The following is a 16,667-nucleotide window of genomic DNA, read 5'->3' on the forward strand; positions in this document are numbered from 1 at the left end:
ACTACCAACAGTACACAGCATCCCCACACACACACACACAGGTTACAGCCTGAAGCAAGTTATTCATCTGTCCTCACAGCTGGACTGCTCCAATTCATTTTACAATCTTTATTACATTTTACCTCCTTTTGGGGTGTCATGGCTCTTGTGTCCCTTCTTGAGGTGGCAAAGCTAGCAGTGGCCAATGTCTTCCTTTTTTTCCCCTTTGGTGGCTTTGGGAACCTCTGTGAGGAAGGGATTCCATCTGAACCCTCTTCTTCCTTTACCAGGCTACCACTGTCTGATAGCTTTAATAGTGCTGCTGGGCAACCCCCACCCCCTGAAGCTTTTCTGGTGGGTTGTTGTGATCCTCTGCCATTGCCTTGAGTGCAGTAGCAGGTATCAGGTCTTTTGAGCTCTGACATAACTAAGGACTGTCTTCTTCCTCTGCCCTTGCAAATTTACTTTGAATATGGCAATGGACAACCCTAGTGAAGATATTGGTTGGTAGGAGCACCCTGTTGAGAAGGTCCAGCTCCCTGGCACCTCTTACAACAAAATGGAGGACAGGGACCTGGTCCCCCCTAAAGCCAACTCATCTTGCTGAAGTGTCTTAAGCAAGTAGTTCTCAAACTTTTAGCACCAGGACCCACTTTTTAGAATGGGAATCTGTCGGGACCCACCTGAAGTGACCATCCAGTAGGACAATTTTTAACATTAAAATTTTTATCTTACCTACATGTACCTGGGAGTAAGCCCCATTTACTATCATTGTTCAAATCATATATATTGATTAAAAGTACAGGTCTGTAACATTTCCCCAAATGCAGTCACACACCATGGTAGCATCAAGTCTAACATTAAAAATAAAACATTGAAATGAATGGGGACCCACCTGAAATTGGTTTGTGACCCACTTAGTGGGGCCTGACCCCCAGTTTGAGAAACACTGGATGAGGGGACAATATATCTTGGGACAGGCAATTTATAGTGAGGGTTCCAGCTATCTCTTAACACCCACCATGGAACTACAGTTCCCAGAATTCTCGGGGGCAGTACGTCAAACTTGCTCAACGGATCCGGACTTCCTTTACAACTTATGGCTGTGACGGATTTCTGTGGCGCACAGCCATTGGTCCCCTGACGGCAGCGCTAGTCTGCGTGCCTCCATTTTGATGGAGGCCACGAAGAGGCGGCCGCGGGGCGCATGCGCACTGGCCGCGGGAGAGGGCTGGGTGGGCGCCGACCGGGAAGGGAGAAGATGGCGACCCCCGGCGACTGGGCCGCGCTGTGCGAGCAGTTCCGCAGCGCCCTCAACCTCTCGTACGTGGAGTCCAAGAAGGACCCGGAGACGGAGCCCTACCGCTCCAAGTACGGCGCGCGGGAGCTGCTGGAGGGCATCAAGCAGCTGCTGGGCTCGGAGGAGGCCGAAGGAGGCGAGGCGGAGGGGCGGCTCCGCGCGGTGCGGCTGGCCGTGGTCGAGTACGAGCTGGGGGTGAACCACACCGACACCCAGGAGTGCTCCGCCGGCGAGGAGCACCTGGTCAAGTGCACGCAGCTGCTGGAGCGCCACCGCCTCTCCCGGGAGTGCGTCTCCCTCTACATCCAGGCCCAGGTGGGAAGGAGGGGCTGCCGGGGGCCCCTCAGCGCGGGGGCTTCTGTGGCAACCCCTGCTGTGGGTCGCAGCTGCTGCCGCAGCCTTGCCTCCGGAAGGCTGTGGGGTGGGCACCGGACCACGCCGCCTCTGCCTTGACTGGCGTGCCTGTGCAGTGCTGGGGCACACTGGTGTGCCGTGGACGCTCTGCAGGTGTGCCGTGGGGGTTTGGGGGATGTGAGCCTCCCACCGACAGCTTGGTGTGCCCTGTCAGTGGTCAGACAACTGAGGGTGCGTCTTGACAATTCTAGCGCCTTGTCAGTGTGCCATGAGATGTAAAAGACTGAAAAATCGCTGCGAAACGACGGGGTTGCGCAGCGCCCTTATGGCCAACAAACATCATGATGTAAATTGCTAGCAACTTTGTCATAAGCCTGAAGTGCCATCCTCAGTAGGCTGGTGTTGTGTAACACAGCAGCATTCAACCTTTTTCATCTCACGGCACACTGACGATACGGTCAGATTGTCAGGGTGCACCATCAGTTTTTTGGCCACAGACAAGGCACACCACACTGCCAGCAAGGGGCTCACATTCCCCAGTGGCCCTGTTAACAACCTTTCCCCAAACTCCCATGGCACACCTGTAATTAGTTCATGGCACAGCAGTGTCCCACAGCACACTGGTTGGAAATCTCTGATGTAACACGTGGGCAACGTGCACAAGGCCATCGTAACCAGTTGGGGTCAGATGGCCCCCAAAGTTTCAATTTTCGAAGCCAAGCACAATGAAAATTCACCACCGCAGTGAGTGGTGATCTATCTGTGTACTTATCCCTGCCATTTGATGAAGTGGACTGTGGTCCACAAAAGTTTCTGCTGTAATAAATTAAATTATTTATAAATCTTTAAGGGGTCATTCTTTTTGGATTTGTTGCAAACTGACTAACATGCTATCCCTCTAGAAGTATGCACAGTTTTTTGTGCGTGCACGCATATCCTTTACCTTACTTTAAGCTCTCTTATTGGTGTGTGTGTGTGTGGTTTTAAGAAAGAAATGTTTGTTTTATTTGAAAATATCTTAAGTGTTAAATTCCATGAGACACAATTGGTCAAGTAAGTTATACTGCTGAATGAGAATGTTCAGGGTACAATGACCGAGTTATTGTCCATTTTATTAAAGGAACTGGGTTTTTTTGACATTACCAGAGCTTCTACACCAGTTGGCTAGTTTCAAGAAGACATCCTTTTACATATAGCTCACTGTGATGTTGAGGCTGCTCTTGGGGTGGGGGGCAAGGCGATTGGTGGTGAGACCTATTCTTCTGTATAGGGCAGGTTTCAGAAGTGGGAACTGGTCCACTGTGTGCTGGGAATTCACAGCTGTACCCATCTGACACACCTCCCCTTGTCTGCTGTCACCAGTGGTCCCTCCTATCATCCCATAAGACATAGAGACGAGTACTAGACTATATGGAGGTGTAGGTGGTAGATAGCCACAACAGTAGAATGTTCTCTCTTTGACTGGTCTGTCTCAAAATTTCCAGGTGCCCTGTTCCAGATGCAACGTTGGGGAGCCAGGAATTTTAAAATAGCACCCACCAGAGAAGGAAGAGAATGCTCTGCTTCTGTGACTGCCCTCCCCCCTAGCATTGTGTTTAAGTCACCCAAGACTCAGTGGGGAGGTTTACCAGCAGGTGGTAGCCAGCAGCAGCAGACAGGAGTTTTCCTTTGCACAGCAGTTACAGCAGCAGTGTGAAGGAGGACTCCTGTTCCTTGCCTTGTTCCTTGCTGATTGGAGAGGGGGTTGGTTTGTTGGAGTATGTACCTTGAAAAGGTGGTGGGTGAGAGCATGCTGTTGGAGATCCTTGCACAACACTTTCTTGTGTGCTTCTGTGCTTTAATCTTGTTAGTCCAAAAACATTCTGTGGCCTAGAATGGACTGCCATTCTGAGTGCTCTTGTGACAGAAATTAAATTATTATTATTAACATTATTTATATACCAATTTTCAACAAAAGTTCACAAAATAGTTTACAGAGAAATATACTTGGAGGTTCTATGATAGAATCTATCTGATAGAATCTATAGAATCTGTGATTGCCTAAACTGAACAATACATTCAGTTTGGCTCTGTGGAACTTCACTGAGTTCATACTTTAATAATGGATGAAGCCCAAAAAAAGCATTGCTGTAGATTGTTGCATATAATGAACATTAAATGGGCTTTCCTCAATTATGTCTTTTATGTTTTGTTATTGAAGCAAATTGTTTCTCCTTGCTTGTTGTCCTATGATATTAAAGTCTGAGTTTTCCAGCTATGTTTACTGTTCAAGAGCATATCAAATCAAAATTAGGACTTTAGAGAGTAAGAGATTATGTAAGAATTAAACTAAAAAGAAACAATACTATAACTCAGGGGTGCCCAAACCCCGGCCCTGCAGCCACTTGCGGCCCTCAAGGCCTCTCTATGCGGCCCTCAGGGAATCCCTAGCCTCCAATGAGCCTCTGGCCCTCCAGAAATTTGTGAAGCCACACTGGCCTGACGCAACTGCTCTCAGCATGAGAGCAACTGTTTGACCTCTCGCGTGAGCTGTGGGATGAGGGCTCTGTCCACTGCTTGTTGTTTCACATCTGTGATGCAGTAGTGGCAGCAAAGGAAAGGCTGGCCTTGCTTTGTGCAAGGCCTTTTATAGGCCTTGAGCTATTGCAAGACCTTCATTCATTCACATACAAGTTCATCTTTAATATATTCATTTATGTAAATTTATTCAAATTTGAAATGTAAATTAATTCGCCCCCCCCCCACATGGTGTCAGAGAGATGATGTGGCCCTCCTGCCAAAAACTTTGGACATCCCTGATCTAACCTGAACCCATATGCATTGGGTTGGATCATAAGAAGAGACAGCAAAAGGAAGATTGTGAATGGGATCTTTCCCCATTCCTCCTTCCTTTCAGCTGGCACCTGTGCCGCCCCTCCCCCCTCACAGGCCTCTTGAGTGTGGGTTGGGGCACAGCAGGAAGGGGGAATGGGTGAACATTGTTCCTTGCTGTCCATGCAAACAAAAGTGACTTCTGCTTATGCAAGAGAAACTTGAGATCCAAGCTACTGAAATTTTATTTTTGCATTTGTAGTGATATTAACAGCATTTTCTTACTTGCATATTCCTCTGAAGTTAAAGGCAATTGGCTCTGCTTTGTTATGCTATGGCAGTGAAGCAGTAAACACTGCTTGTTTCAGTCCTGGGAAACTCTGCACTGTGGTTGCTGTGCTTTCCAGAAGATGGAGAGCTGGCAGCGAGAGATTTTTATGACACCTTTGCACTGTATTTTGCCTGCCAGGAGAGACTGTGCTGCAATTATCAGTAAGAATATTTATACACTACTTTTCATTTTTAAAAAATTGCAAAATAGTTTATGTAAATTAATGTTTTCCTGACCCAAAAGAGCTCACAATGTCAAATGTTTAGAAGAAACACCAATAACCAGCCACTAGAAAAATGCTCTTGTTGCTCCATATTTTCTCTTCACTGTGCAGGAGGCAATTTTTTTCCTTTTTTCTTTTTCTGGCACTTAAACAAAGACAACAAGCGTGCTAACATGCTAAGTGGAGAAAATGCAGTGGTCTAAGGTGGTAGGAGGCAGTGAGGGGAGCATCTGTCACAGAAGGGAAGAAAAACACCATTACTGAATTGGTGGTGTTGGATAATTCTCTGAATATTTGTTTGCAAGGCAGTAATACTCCTGCTTGATTTGAAAACTATACATTCTTTACTCACTCATGTTCTCCACCCTGATTAATAAGTTATTGTTGCAGGATAGAAACCGCTAAAGCCCTGGGCCATCAACATGGAAGTAATGACAACTAGATCAATGTGGTTTCTGCACAAAACACCTTGCTGGTCTTCCTTTCCCACAAGGTGCCTGTAAGGCATACAATAATTTTAGTAGTCATATTTATTGCAATTTATTGCAATTTATTGCAATTCTTATAATACATGTACTAGAGTGACCTCTGTCAAAGTCACTGGGGCTGTTTTAATATTAGTGACTGTAGCTATTATCCTCTTTGTGCCTTTCATAACATGGACAATAAATGATAATGTAATCTTTTCCTCTCTCCCCTCCCTTTTTAGAATAATCTGGGTATCCTGTGGTCAGAAAGAGATGACATTAAAACAGCACAGACTTACCTGGAATCTGCAGAGGCTTTGTATAATCAGTACATGAAAGAGGTAATGTGCAGATTGAGCTTGTGTGATTTTTTTCAGCTGTGATATCTGCAGTATGGTGGTATCTCAAGGCACAGCCAAAACTGTAGGGTTTAACGGGTGTGCTGGAATTAAAGGCTAAACTTCCTGGTTGTGTTGTCATTGGGCTTTTCATATTGGAGGGCATGTATTATGTTGTAAAAATGTCTTATGTTTGTAAAAATTTCCTCTTTTTGAGGAAATATCTTATGTAGCCAGCATTTTTTGGATGTCTTGCTCATGGATCCTATTCATTTGAAAAGTAATAATAGATAATGCCAATGCTGGAAAATATCTGAACATATAATTTCATTTTTGGATAACTTCAAAAATGATTAACACAAGTGTTCAGTGCTAACAGTTGTTTTAAAGATTGGCATCAATAAGAGCTTGTTTCTGTGCAACTGTGTAAGGCATATTTATTTTTTAAAAACCTCAGCAGTTTATTAGTTATAATCACTATAGTGGAATATTCTAAACACTTAAGTACACACATTTGTACTTACTCTGTGACTATAATCCTGCATAAACTAAATGGGTTTAGTTTTCTTTCTTTTTTTAAATGCTCGTAATGTGCTAACTCTTGATGCATGACAAGCAGTCCTTCAGCCAGTTGTGTCTGATTTGCAATAGCACAGGCACAATGGGACCTTTGTTACTGCCTCTGAGGAGCTATTTGTATACTGAGCAGCCTCAGGGGGGTTGTTTTCAGTGCTTGTTAATGCTGTATCTTGGCTTTTATGAAAACTGGAATGCTACACTATGGTACATCCTGAAAAGTAGTGCTGAAAAGATTTCACTTGCTTTGTGTTAAAGTTGTCCTAACCTTAATTTAACAAAATGTGCCTTAGATTAGAGATTATGATACTTCATTCCACGAAGAGGCATTTCAAAAAGTTACAGTCTTCATATTTTATACCACCAACATTCCTCTTGGTTTCTGAATACACTTGGTATATTTAATGGAGAGCAGGTGCATAGTAAGCATATACTTACTAATTATAGACAGGGGGTGCCCAAACGCAGGGGTGCCCAAACGCTGGCCCTGGGGCCACGCGGCTCTTGAGGACTCCGAATCTGGCCCCCTGAGAGCCCCCAGTCTGAGAGCCAGCTCTGGCCCTCCAGAGACTTGCTGGAGCCTGCGCTGGCCTGACGCAGCTGCTCTCAGTGTGACGGCCAACTGTTCAGCCTCTCATGTGAGCTGTGGGACAAGGGCTCCCTCCACTGCTTGCTGTTTCATGTCTGTGATGCAGCAATGGCAGCAAAGGAAAGGCTGGTCCTGATTTGTGCAAGGCATTTTATAGGCCATGAACTATTGCAAGACCTTCATTCATTCATATAAGTTCCATCTGTAGTGTATTCATTTATGTAAATTTATTCAGATTTGAAATGTAAATTCTTTTTTCTTCCTGGCCCCTGACACAGTGTCAGATAGATGATGTGGCCCTCCTGCCAAAAGTTTGGACACCTCTGGACTATAGTATCTTTTATTGTCAGATGACATTTTAGCAGGAGTCCGCCCTAATCCTTAAGAGAACTGATTCTAGACAAGAAGATAACATTACAGCTTAAGCGGAATTTGGCCATGAAATTGCATGATGAAGGCCTGCACAACATAAGACTCACAATCTAATTGTAGCCCACTCCTTGATTTTTGTAATCCCATTGGGGGAATTTCAAATACTCATTACCTAGCTCAGTGGTTCCCAAAGTTTTACTTGGACTTCAAGAACAAACTAAGTCTTGGTGGAGGCAGAGAAGATGCCACAGCGATTATGGGAAACCAGAGGCTTTTTTTACTTACCTGGGGGGGGGGGGTTGTGCTGGCCTCCAGGAGTTTTGCAGCCCCTTCTGTGAGCCTCCCTGCAGCTCTGTATGGCTCTGATTAGCGATTGGAGCCCTGTGGAGCTTCAGGGATGTTTGCATAGGGATGTTGATCCTCGACCCTCCTGTAGGCCGGTGCAAACCCCTAGGTAAGTAAAAAAACAAACCCTGGGTTCCTGTGGCACCATGATTGCTCCAGCACCATTGGGGCACCCATTCCTGGGCCCCTTAAGGGGGAATGGGCCATTTCCAGTTCCCCAGTTTGGGAACCTCTGAAACGGAAACCTCTAGGGAACTGCTTTATACTGAAATAATTCATTGGTCTCCCTAACTCAGTATTGTCTATCCTGCCTGGCAGTGACTCTTCAGGGTTTCAGACTGGCATTTCCCAGGTTTTCCTGGAAATGCTAGGAATTGAACCTGGGATCCACTCCCTTGTGGGCACACCTAAGGCTTACCACAGTTCATGAACAGTAAAGCCTGGGGAAAGGAGGGTTCCTTTATCACTAGGTCCACATTGCTCCTACTCTCTGTGGATTCACTGCTGCTATTTACAGCCTGTTGGTAGCTCACCAACCATGTCTTTCTGCATCTGAGACTCCTTTGCTGTTTGGATAATGTTGGGAGAATGAAAGCATTGTGTGTTTTTGCCACTAAGAGGAGTGGGGATGGGGAAGAGTTTCGAAGCAGCACAAAAAAGGCAAGAAGGAAAGGGATAAACTGAGAAATGGGTGCAAAGAGTGGTGTGTAGCAAGACAAAAGAAGGGGCTACTGCTGTAGAAAAACTAGTGGAGAAATGGAGCTGTAGAAATGGAAATGTAGAAAGCTGGGGAGTATAGAAAAAGGGGGATGTAACAGATGGTGGTGCAGAGAGAAGAGAGTCTGCTGTGGGATGGAATGAAAATGGAGTATTGCCAGATGGGTTTAGAAACCTGTGGTTGTGCAGGGTAAGAAATAAGCATGCTGCGGGGCGAAGAGAGAAAAGGGCTGTTAACAGAAAATGTCAAAACATTTGTCAAATGCTTTTCCATTGTTGTGAAATGATGCAATCCACTGGTATACTCTTGGTATAAACCCAGTTGTTGATCAGACTCAACCATTTTGAAGATATATTGGGGGCTGAGGTTGCATGATGACAAATTCTCCTTGCATGAGTATGATTCCCACTCCCCTTAAAAAGGTCTTTAGCATGGAATGCTTTGGGGGGGGGGTCTCATAGTTGGATGCTTTGTGCATAAAAATATTTCAGGTTGGCTTAAAGTGCTTCCTCTTGACTGCATATGCTGTGCTACACCCAGATGCAGCTGGCAGAGAATGCAGACTTTCCAAATGTATTGCCTTGTATTTTGCAGATTGGAAATCCTCCACTTGATTCCAGTGAACACTTCATGACTGAAGAAGAGAAACTTACTGACCAGGAGAGATCAAAAAGGTATGTGTCACTAGAGCAGAAGCTAGAGTTGAGTGGGGAGTGCCTGTCTTAAAAAAAAAAAAAGTAAAATCTAAACCCCCTGTTTCCTCAGATTTGAGAAGGTCTATACTCATACGCTATATTATCTGGCCCAAGTCTATCAACACCTGGAAATGATTGAGAAGGCTGCGCAGTATTGCCACACCACTCTCAAACGGCAGCTTGAGTATAGTGGCTACTATCCAGTAGAATGGGCTCTCAATGCAGCTACTTTATCTCAATATTATCTCACAAAGGTAACTGTTTAACTTTTCTCTTCAGTGTACCTAACTTGCTAAGATGCTACCATAGTCAGAGTTGCAGTTTGACCAGCTATCAAAATGTTTGCATCATGATTCCTACTCTTATTGGTAGGCACAATCTGGTTTTTTGTTTGTCTAAATAAAGGAATTAGCAGGTTGCAATTTTACTATGGGAGCTGGCTGCCAATCTTTGCATATAAGCATGGACAGTTTAAAAATCAGGACTTGGGGCCCAATCCTATCCAACTTTCCAGCACCAGTGCAGCCTCAATGCAGTCCCGAGGTAAGGGGACAAATGTTCCCATACCTTGCGGAGGCCTCTGTGACTGCCTCCCCAGCACAGGAAGCAGTGAATACCCCTTAGGAAGCACCAGTACTGGAAAATTGGATAGGATTGGGCCCTGTGTGTGCAGGTGGTCTCCACTGAAAGTGATAATATTCCTCTCTTACAGTTTTTTTAAACTGCCTAAATATTTGTTTGTTTTAGCTGTCCGTACTCTGAGAGACTCTGTAAGCGATAATGATCCATTATAGTTATTAGCCAAGTATTTTCTCAAAACAAAATCATTAGTGTTTAGCTGCAATTATCTCATATTCTGACATTTGCAGGAAGCTTCTTCAGCAGGATATGAACATTAGAACTGAACATGAAGCAATTATGTGTTCCTGCAAAGTCCTCTATTGTAAATTTTAAAAAATGCGTTCTGTTTGCTAACAACTTGATTCATATGGGCCAAACAGTATGATTAACATGACGTGTTTGGTATTTTATACAGTGGAACTAGGGGATGGCAGTTTCCCTCACAGGATAAAGAGAAGTTGCAAGGTTGGGAACATGGCAGGGGCAAAGGGTTAAAGCCCCTCACATAGTAATCCTGATTTAGATCCCCCCACCCTTTGTACATGCTGTTTACATTACACAGACACACACATACATAGAGGGGGAGAGAGAGAGAAGATTTAATGGTGTTATTAACATCACATCTAGTTTGGCCCTACAAGGGAGGATCTGCAATATTGGGGCACATACAGTTGAGGGTTAACATTTCAGCTTTGGCTTTTTCGATCTTTGCCTTAAGTAGCTAGAACATCTTTTTAGAAGTCTATATTAATAAGCCTATTTATAAAAACTCCTGGGGAAATTTTTGCTTAATGAAGCAAAACAAAATTTTGCTTAATGTCTTTACAAATACAATAGAAATTGAAAAAATGAAGCCTTTATTCTGTATCCCTTGCTTCTGTTGCAGTTGCAACAGTAGCAGGAGCTTAGTCTAGCATTGATTTTCTGAATGTCTCTTGGAAAGATACTACTGGAGAATGTTTCTGGTTAACAGATTTTTTTGACAGTGAAATAGGAATGGATATAAACATATTTGAGTTGCATCAGCACATCTTCAGCATTTTTAAACCCATATCTGGTCAGCATCACCCCAGAAGTGGCCTTTACATCCTAGGACACTGGTTCTCAAACGTTTAGCATCAGGACCCACTTTTTAGAATGAGAACCTGTCAGGACCCACTGGAAATGATGTCATGACAGGAAGTGATATTGTTGAGCAGGAAAAATTTTAACAATCCTAACTGTAATCCTACCCACACTTACCCAGCAGTAAGTCCCATTTACTATCATTGTTAAAAGCATATACATAGTAGCTTGTTAAAAGTACAGATCTGTAACATTTCCCCAAATACAGTCACCTACCAGTCTCGGTGGTGTATCCGGAGGGGGGTGGAGCAATGGAGCCATACGGCTCCGTTTTGCTCCCCCCGCCGGGAAGGGAGGGGCTGCTTGCCTGCCCCACTGAGCCTCCCCTCCAGATTGAGCGCTCCACCCCCCTCCAGCTATGCCACTGACCAGTCTAATATATTAAAAATAAAATATTGACCTGAATGGGGACCCTCCTGAAATTGACTTGCGACCCAACTGGTGGGTCCCAACTTGCAGTTTGAGAAACGCTGTTCTAAGAAGTCAGGCATATTTTAGCATTCCATCCAGGTAAATGTCTCTCAACCAATGTTGTTTTACAGCAGTGTTGGCATTTGAGATATCAGGGTAATGACTACCCGCGTAAATAGCCACATATTTTGATCAAGGAGCGTAGCAGAAATTTGCAGAAGTTATGCCTTCCTTTTGCTGTGACGACTGTGTCTTTTTTATTGAGATAGGAGAGTCATGAAGAAAGAACTCTGGTGGTAGATTTCCTATTGTGCAGTGTTGTCAGATCATGCCTCTGGGTTCTTTAGTGACCACACCTTCAGGCAGGAGTAGATGCTTGGAATGTGCCAGGAGCAAACACCACTATGTCCTCTCCCACAGCAATGTTTCATGGAGTCCAGGCATTGTTTAGCAGCTGCTAGTGTCATCTTCAGCCAAGCTGGGCAAGTGCCATCTGCGGAGGACCGTAAGTTGTCTCACTTTAATTTAAGCTGTAGTGGCTTTGAGTTTAAGTGTGTTAGCATGATTGTTGATTGCTCTGTTTATTATTCAGAGTTCTAATAATTATTTTTCCCTTTATTTCCTGCGTGTTATCTTGTCCGATCAATTTCATTACTGTGTTGATGAGGGTGGGACTCAAGAAAGAGAGAGAAAAGAGACTTTGCTCCCTTGTCCTTGGTGACATAAAAGCTGCACAATCTAGTAGACTCTTGGCTAGTGCCAAGATAGTGGTGAGAGGGAAATAGATTCTAGTGTTTTGAGTTTAGAGAGAAAGAAGATGTATAAAGCTAGTGAGTTCATTCCTTCTGCCAGTACGACTTAAATCGGCAATATAGTTTTGTTCTTTTGATTTGTCTCCTTTGTTTTTTGGAGACAAAAATGTTATAATACAGAAGATACTTAAACTATTTTTACTGTATTGGTGAAATTGTGCTTCAGAGAATTGCTATGTTCTGTATCTCTTAAACAGAAATTAGATCTCCCATCCCCAGCAGAGGAAGTGCTGTGAAGCTCCCTGATACAGTCTGAAAAAAGCTTTAGGGTTAGAAAGATTTCTTACCAAATGTTACCCCTTTATAACCATTTCTTAGACAGTAATAGAGAACTATTTTCATTCCCTATAGTATTGCATGGATTTGGTGTAGCTAATTTCCCTTCCCCCCCCCCGAAAATTGCCATAATCTAGCAGTTAACTAAGTATCTAAGTAAGAACTAGCCTAATTAATAACGGTTAATAAATACTTCTGATATATTTTTCATCAGATGATGCAGAGCAAGACCAACAAGACCTTCGACAGAGAAAAGCTGAAATTGCAAGATGTTGGATTAAGTACTGTTTGAATTTGTTGCAGGGAGCTCGGAAGTTGCTTGAGGTAATTGAGAAGTGAACTGGAATTAAGTTTTTAACATTATGATTGTAACTGATCTCAAACTGTTGTAGAAAGTGAGGCCAGTGATGGTGAGCACCTCTGGTTTGTTAATTAACCCATTTCTGCCCAGCCAACAGGTGTACACATTTGATCCCTGTTGTGTATATGCAATGTTGGATATATATATAAATGGCTTAAACCTTAAAGCTACTTCACATGTACAAAGATGGGAGCCAAACATAGTGGCTGGATCCATTCACCTTTTCAGCCTTCAAGCAGTCTCTTGCTTGGACTGTAAACTCTTAATTTTGCAATCATCAGCCTGGGCTTTCCAGAGGCTAGTCACATCAGTTTTCATTTCATCATGGATCCAGGTGCTTTACTGCTTTGGTGTCCAGATGGTTATTGTTCAAGGAACTATGTTTTCACTAACAAAGCAGAGCTTTGTTTTGCTAAAGCTAATTTCCTACTAGCACAGGTACATATGTTACATTGGCTTATATCCTAGGAGCCCAATACTGACAGACATTGCTGGTCCTCTGTCGGCACTGAGTGCCGTAAAGCAGTCAGTGCAATCATAAAAGGTGCTGCTTAGCTTGCTTCTGGAAGTGCTGCTGGGAAGGCCTGCACCTTTCCTTTGGTGCCATCGCTCCCCCCCTCCCCGCTCACTGGAGCCAGTAAGTCAGAGGGAGAGGCAGGAGGAGGTGGCTGGAGGGCAGAATGGGGGTGGGAGGAGATGGGTAAATCAGGTCCAGGAAGGGGGCAGGTTTGGCAGCAGCTACCAAATCCTAACCTCCTTACAGGACCTGAACCTGTGGCATTGGACCACACGGACCTGTGCCAACTATTTATCTAATGCAAGTTCAGTTAGACCTCCCTGCACTGCAGAGGCTTACCCTCCTGCAACTGCCCCCACCATAGGATGCAGTGGTCACCATTTTGGTGCCGCTGCATTGGCAGGGGAGGGGGAGAATAGGTAAATTTCACTGTTTCACCCATGCAAAAAAATCTGGCTTGTAATATCTAGGTGGGTTTTGCTTTGTATGTGGGTTGTAGATATTTTCAGTTCAAGAAAGTATAAATAGTGAATAAGGATGGGTGGAAAAAAACCTTTTAGGGCATACAAAAGGCAAGAAGTGCCAGAAATGTATTGAGAGTAAGAATCAAATGGCAAGAGTGACATTTAACATCTGTACAATCCCTTGTACTATGATCTTCAAAGCACTGTCAGAGTTCAAATGAAAGCAGAGAGAATATCCCAGAATAATGTTGGTGCTCTACTGTGTTTCCTCCACCATGTTACTGTTTGGTAGCCTATGTGTTTTGTTTTGTTTTTGAGCTGCCACCATAAATGAGATATGGTGTCCTCCTCCAGGACCTCTGCCATAGGAAAGACAGGCTAAAGAATTTCTGAATTCGTGCATTTAACATTGGAAACTTAAAGTAGATGTGATTCATCAACTCATCTTTAGTTTAGACAGCATAGGAGTAATGAAGGTTGTTCCAATGAAGGCAATCACTTTGTCAGCTTGATTTTGTTTTTTTAATCTGTTGACTCATTATGGCAAAATATTTTAAGTTAGTGTATTCTTGTTTTAGGACAATATTGGTGAATTGGATGCAGACAGGCAGTCGGAACTGAAAGCCCAGCAGAAGAAAGAGGAGGATGAAAAGGAGAAGGGCAGGAAGAAGGTTGTACTCTTTGGGACTAGTGATTTGTGTGATTCTATTTTGGCCATGGAAGAGAAAGTGAACTGTGCATTTCCTTTAGACTTTCAAGAAGCTAGAGAAGTGTTCTTAGTGGGTCAGAATTATGTCAATGAAGCAAAAGAATTTTTTCAGGTAGATGGGTATGTCACTGACCATATTGAAATTGTTCAGGACCACAGTGCCTTGTTCAAGGTGCTGGCTTTCTTTGAAGAAGATTATGAGAGACGTTGCAAGATGCACAAGCGAAGGATAGATATGCTAGAGCCCATATATGCTGGCTTAAACCCTCAGTATTATTTGCTGCTCAGCAGGCAGCTTCAGTTTGAACTTGCAGATACCTATTATGAGATGATGGATTTAAAAGTGGCCATTGGTAATAGACTAGAGGAGCTTGATTCTCATACAATAAAGAAAATTAATTCGCTTGCTCAGATGGCAATAAAATACTATGAACTCTTTTTAGATTCACTGAGGAACCCTGATAAGGTTTTCCCTGAGACGCTTGAGGAGGATGTTCTTCGTCCTGCAATGGTGGCCAAGTTTCATATTGCACGCCTGTATGGCAAGCTTATTACTTCTGATGGTAAGAAACAGTTGGAGAACATGCAGACTTCATTGGAATACTATACTTTTCTGGTAGATTACTGTGAGAAGCACACAGATGCTGTCCAGTCCATTGAAACGGAACTAGAACTCAGTAAAGAAATGGCTGGTCTTCTCCCAACAAGAATGGAAAGGCTCAGAACAAAACTTGCTACTTTCACTTAAGCTTCTTCCTTCAGTGGAAATGTGCAATATTAAAATGATCTCTGTCCAAAGAGATACTTTCCCTTGCAGCAGCTGCCTTGTAGTAATCAGACATCTGCTGTTGTGAGCTCCCACTGTGACAGGCAGCACAGAACCCATGTAAGACGGAAAACTGTCAAATGTAGTTGTTTTCCCACACTTCTCAACTAAATATACAGTGAATAGTCAACTGGTGCCCTGCATTGCTTGCTCCTTACTGAAATACAAACCTTCCTGCCTTATTTTTCTCCTTCTGTTATGTGATCCATTTCAGACTATAGTGCTGTTCTCCAACTATTTCTTCTGAAGGGGAACTTCTTGGGTACATGTGTTCACAGTTCAGTGCATTCCCACAAGATAGGCTTTAGGCACTGTGGTATAGGCAGAATTTTAAGTTTCCTACTTAACTTTTAAGTAAGTTGCTTTAAGAAATGCATTTTTTAAACTAATTCCTAATTTAATGATGTCATATTTATTTTGTATGTGTTAGTTATTTGTTGTTTTTTTAACCCTCTGAAAGGGGTCTATAAATAAACATGCCTGACTGCAAATTCTCTTGATGTCCTTTTAGTTGTTGGTGTATGTATTTAAAGACCTGTTTGGTAGTGGAAACCTGCTTCAATCATACATGCAATATTTTGTTTTGCTTAATGTATCGTGGTTTTGAAGGGGGAAACTGTCTTGCTTACAAATACTAAAACTTAAAAGCATATACACCTGATAGTAGTATGACACAGCTTACAGCCACTAATGTAGTTCTGAGATGGGGGGGGGGGCGCTTTCTCTTCTTGCCTGCCGAATCTACCACTAATGGGAGCTGCCTGAGTACTCCTTTGTGTCTTGCCACTTGATAGGGCCACACTTGGAGCATTAGGGAAGTGCTCTGAGAGTGCTCTTTAATTTGACTGGCAAACCTAATGACTTAAGGAAGCTGCTCATGTTTCCTTAGATTGTTCTGAAAAGGAAAATACCTTGAGTGAGGGAGGTAAATGTGTGCTCTGTATGGGAAAAGATACTATAAAAGAAAAAAAAATTGCAGATCTTTTGCTTTTCCACTGGTTGTTATCCTGTTCTTGAGCACTGTGAAGAGATCCACGTGTTAAGGTCTGGAAAAAACAACAACTTGTGTTTGAAAATTCAGATTTGTTGCAAAATAACAGCCAAACTTGGCCCTGCCAATACATTTTCCTTTAATATTAAAAACAATGGGCCTGTGAGGTGGAGAAAATAAGATTGGTGATGATTCATCATTGCTACCTGCAGCTGCTGCTGCCTCATTAAAAGTTGAGGTTTTTTTTTTTCTTTTTAAGAGACTTAACTCCATAAGAACAGGACTTTTTCTCTCGATACCGAGCTAAACAAGCGCATCGGTAAAGCAGCTACCACGTTTTCCAGACTCACAAAGAGAGTCTGGTCCAACAAGAAGCTGACGGAACATACCAAGATCCAGGTCTACAGAGCTTGCGTCCTGAGTACACTTCTGTACTGCAGCGAGTCATGGACTCTT

At 43.4% G+C, this 16,667-nt stretch overlaps 1 protein-coding gene across 1 annotated transcript; it reads left to right on the forward strand.

Moving 5' to 3' along the window:
* Window positions 1-1,174: 1,174 nt before the first annotated feature.
* Window positions 1,175-15,711, forward strand: KIFBP (kinesin family binding protein). The gene is made up of 7 exons (XM_066622208.1): window positions 1,175-1,594; window positions 5,708-5,806; window positions 8,998-9,077; window positions 9,169-9,352; window positions 11,676-11,760; window positions 12,558-12,667; window positions 14,264-15,711. Exons 1-7 carry the CDS (start codon window positions 1,187-1,189, stop codon window positions 15,140-15,142), a joined length of 1,845 nt encoding a protein of 614 aa, XP_066478305.1. The 5' UTR covers window positions 1,175-1,186; the 3' UTR covers window positions 15,143-15,711.
* Window positions 15,712-16,667: the final 956 nt, after the last annotated feature.

The sequence above is a fragment of the Tiliqua scincoides genome, chromosome 3 (assembly GCF_035046505.1).
Source record: "Tiliqua scincoides isolate rTilSci1 chromosome 3, rTilSci1.hap2, whole genome shotgun sequence".
Lineage (NCBI taxonomy): Eukaryota > Metazoa > Chordata > Lepidosauria > Squamata > Scincidae > Tiliqua > Tiliqua scincoides.

Excerpts from the sequence above, each read along its gene's own strand:
- KIFBP (XM_066622208.1), top strand. The coding sequence starts at position 1,187 with ATGCGCACTGGCCGCGGGAGAGGGCTGGGTGGGCGCCGACCGGGAAGG. Across the intron at positions 1,595-5,707 it reads CCCTCTACATCCAGGCCCAG|AATAATCTGGGTATCCTGTG; the intron begins GTGGGAAGGAGG and ends CTCCCTTTTTAG. Across the intron at positions 9,353-11,675 it reads CTCAATATTATCTCACAAAG|CAATGTTTCATGGAGTCCAG; the intron begins GTAACTGTTTAA and ends CCTCTCCCACAG.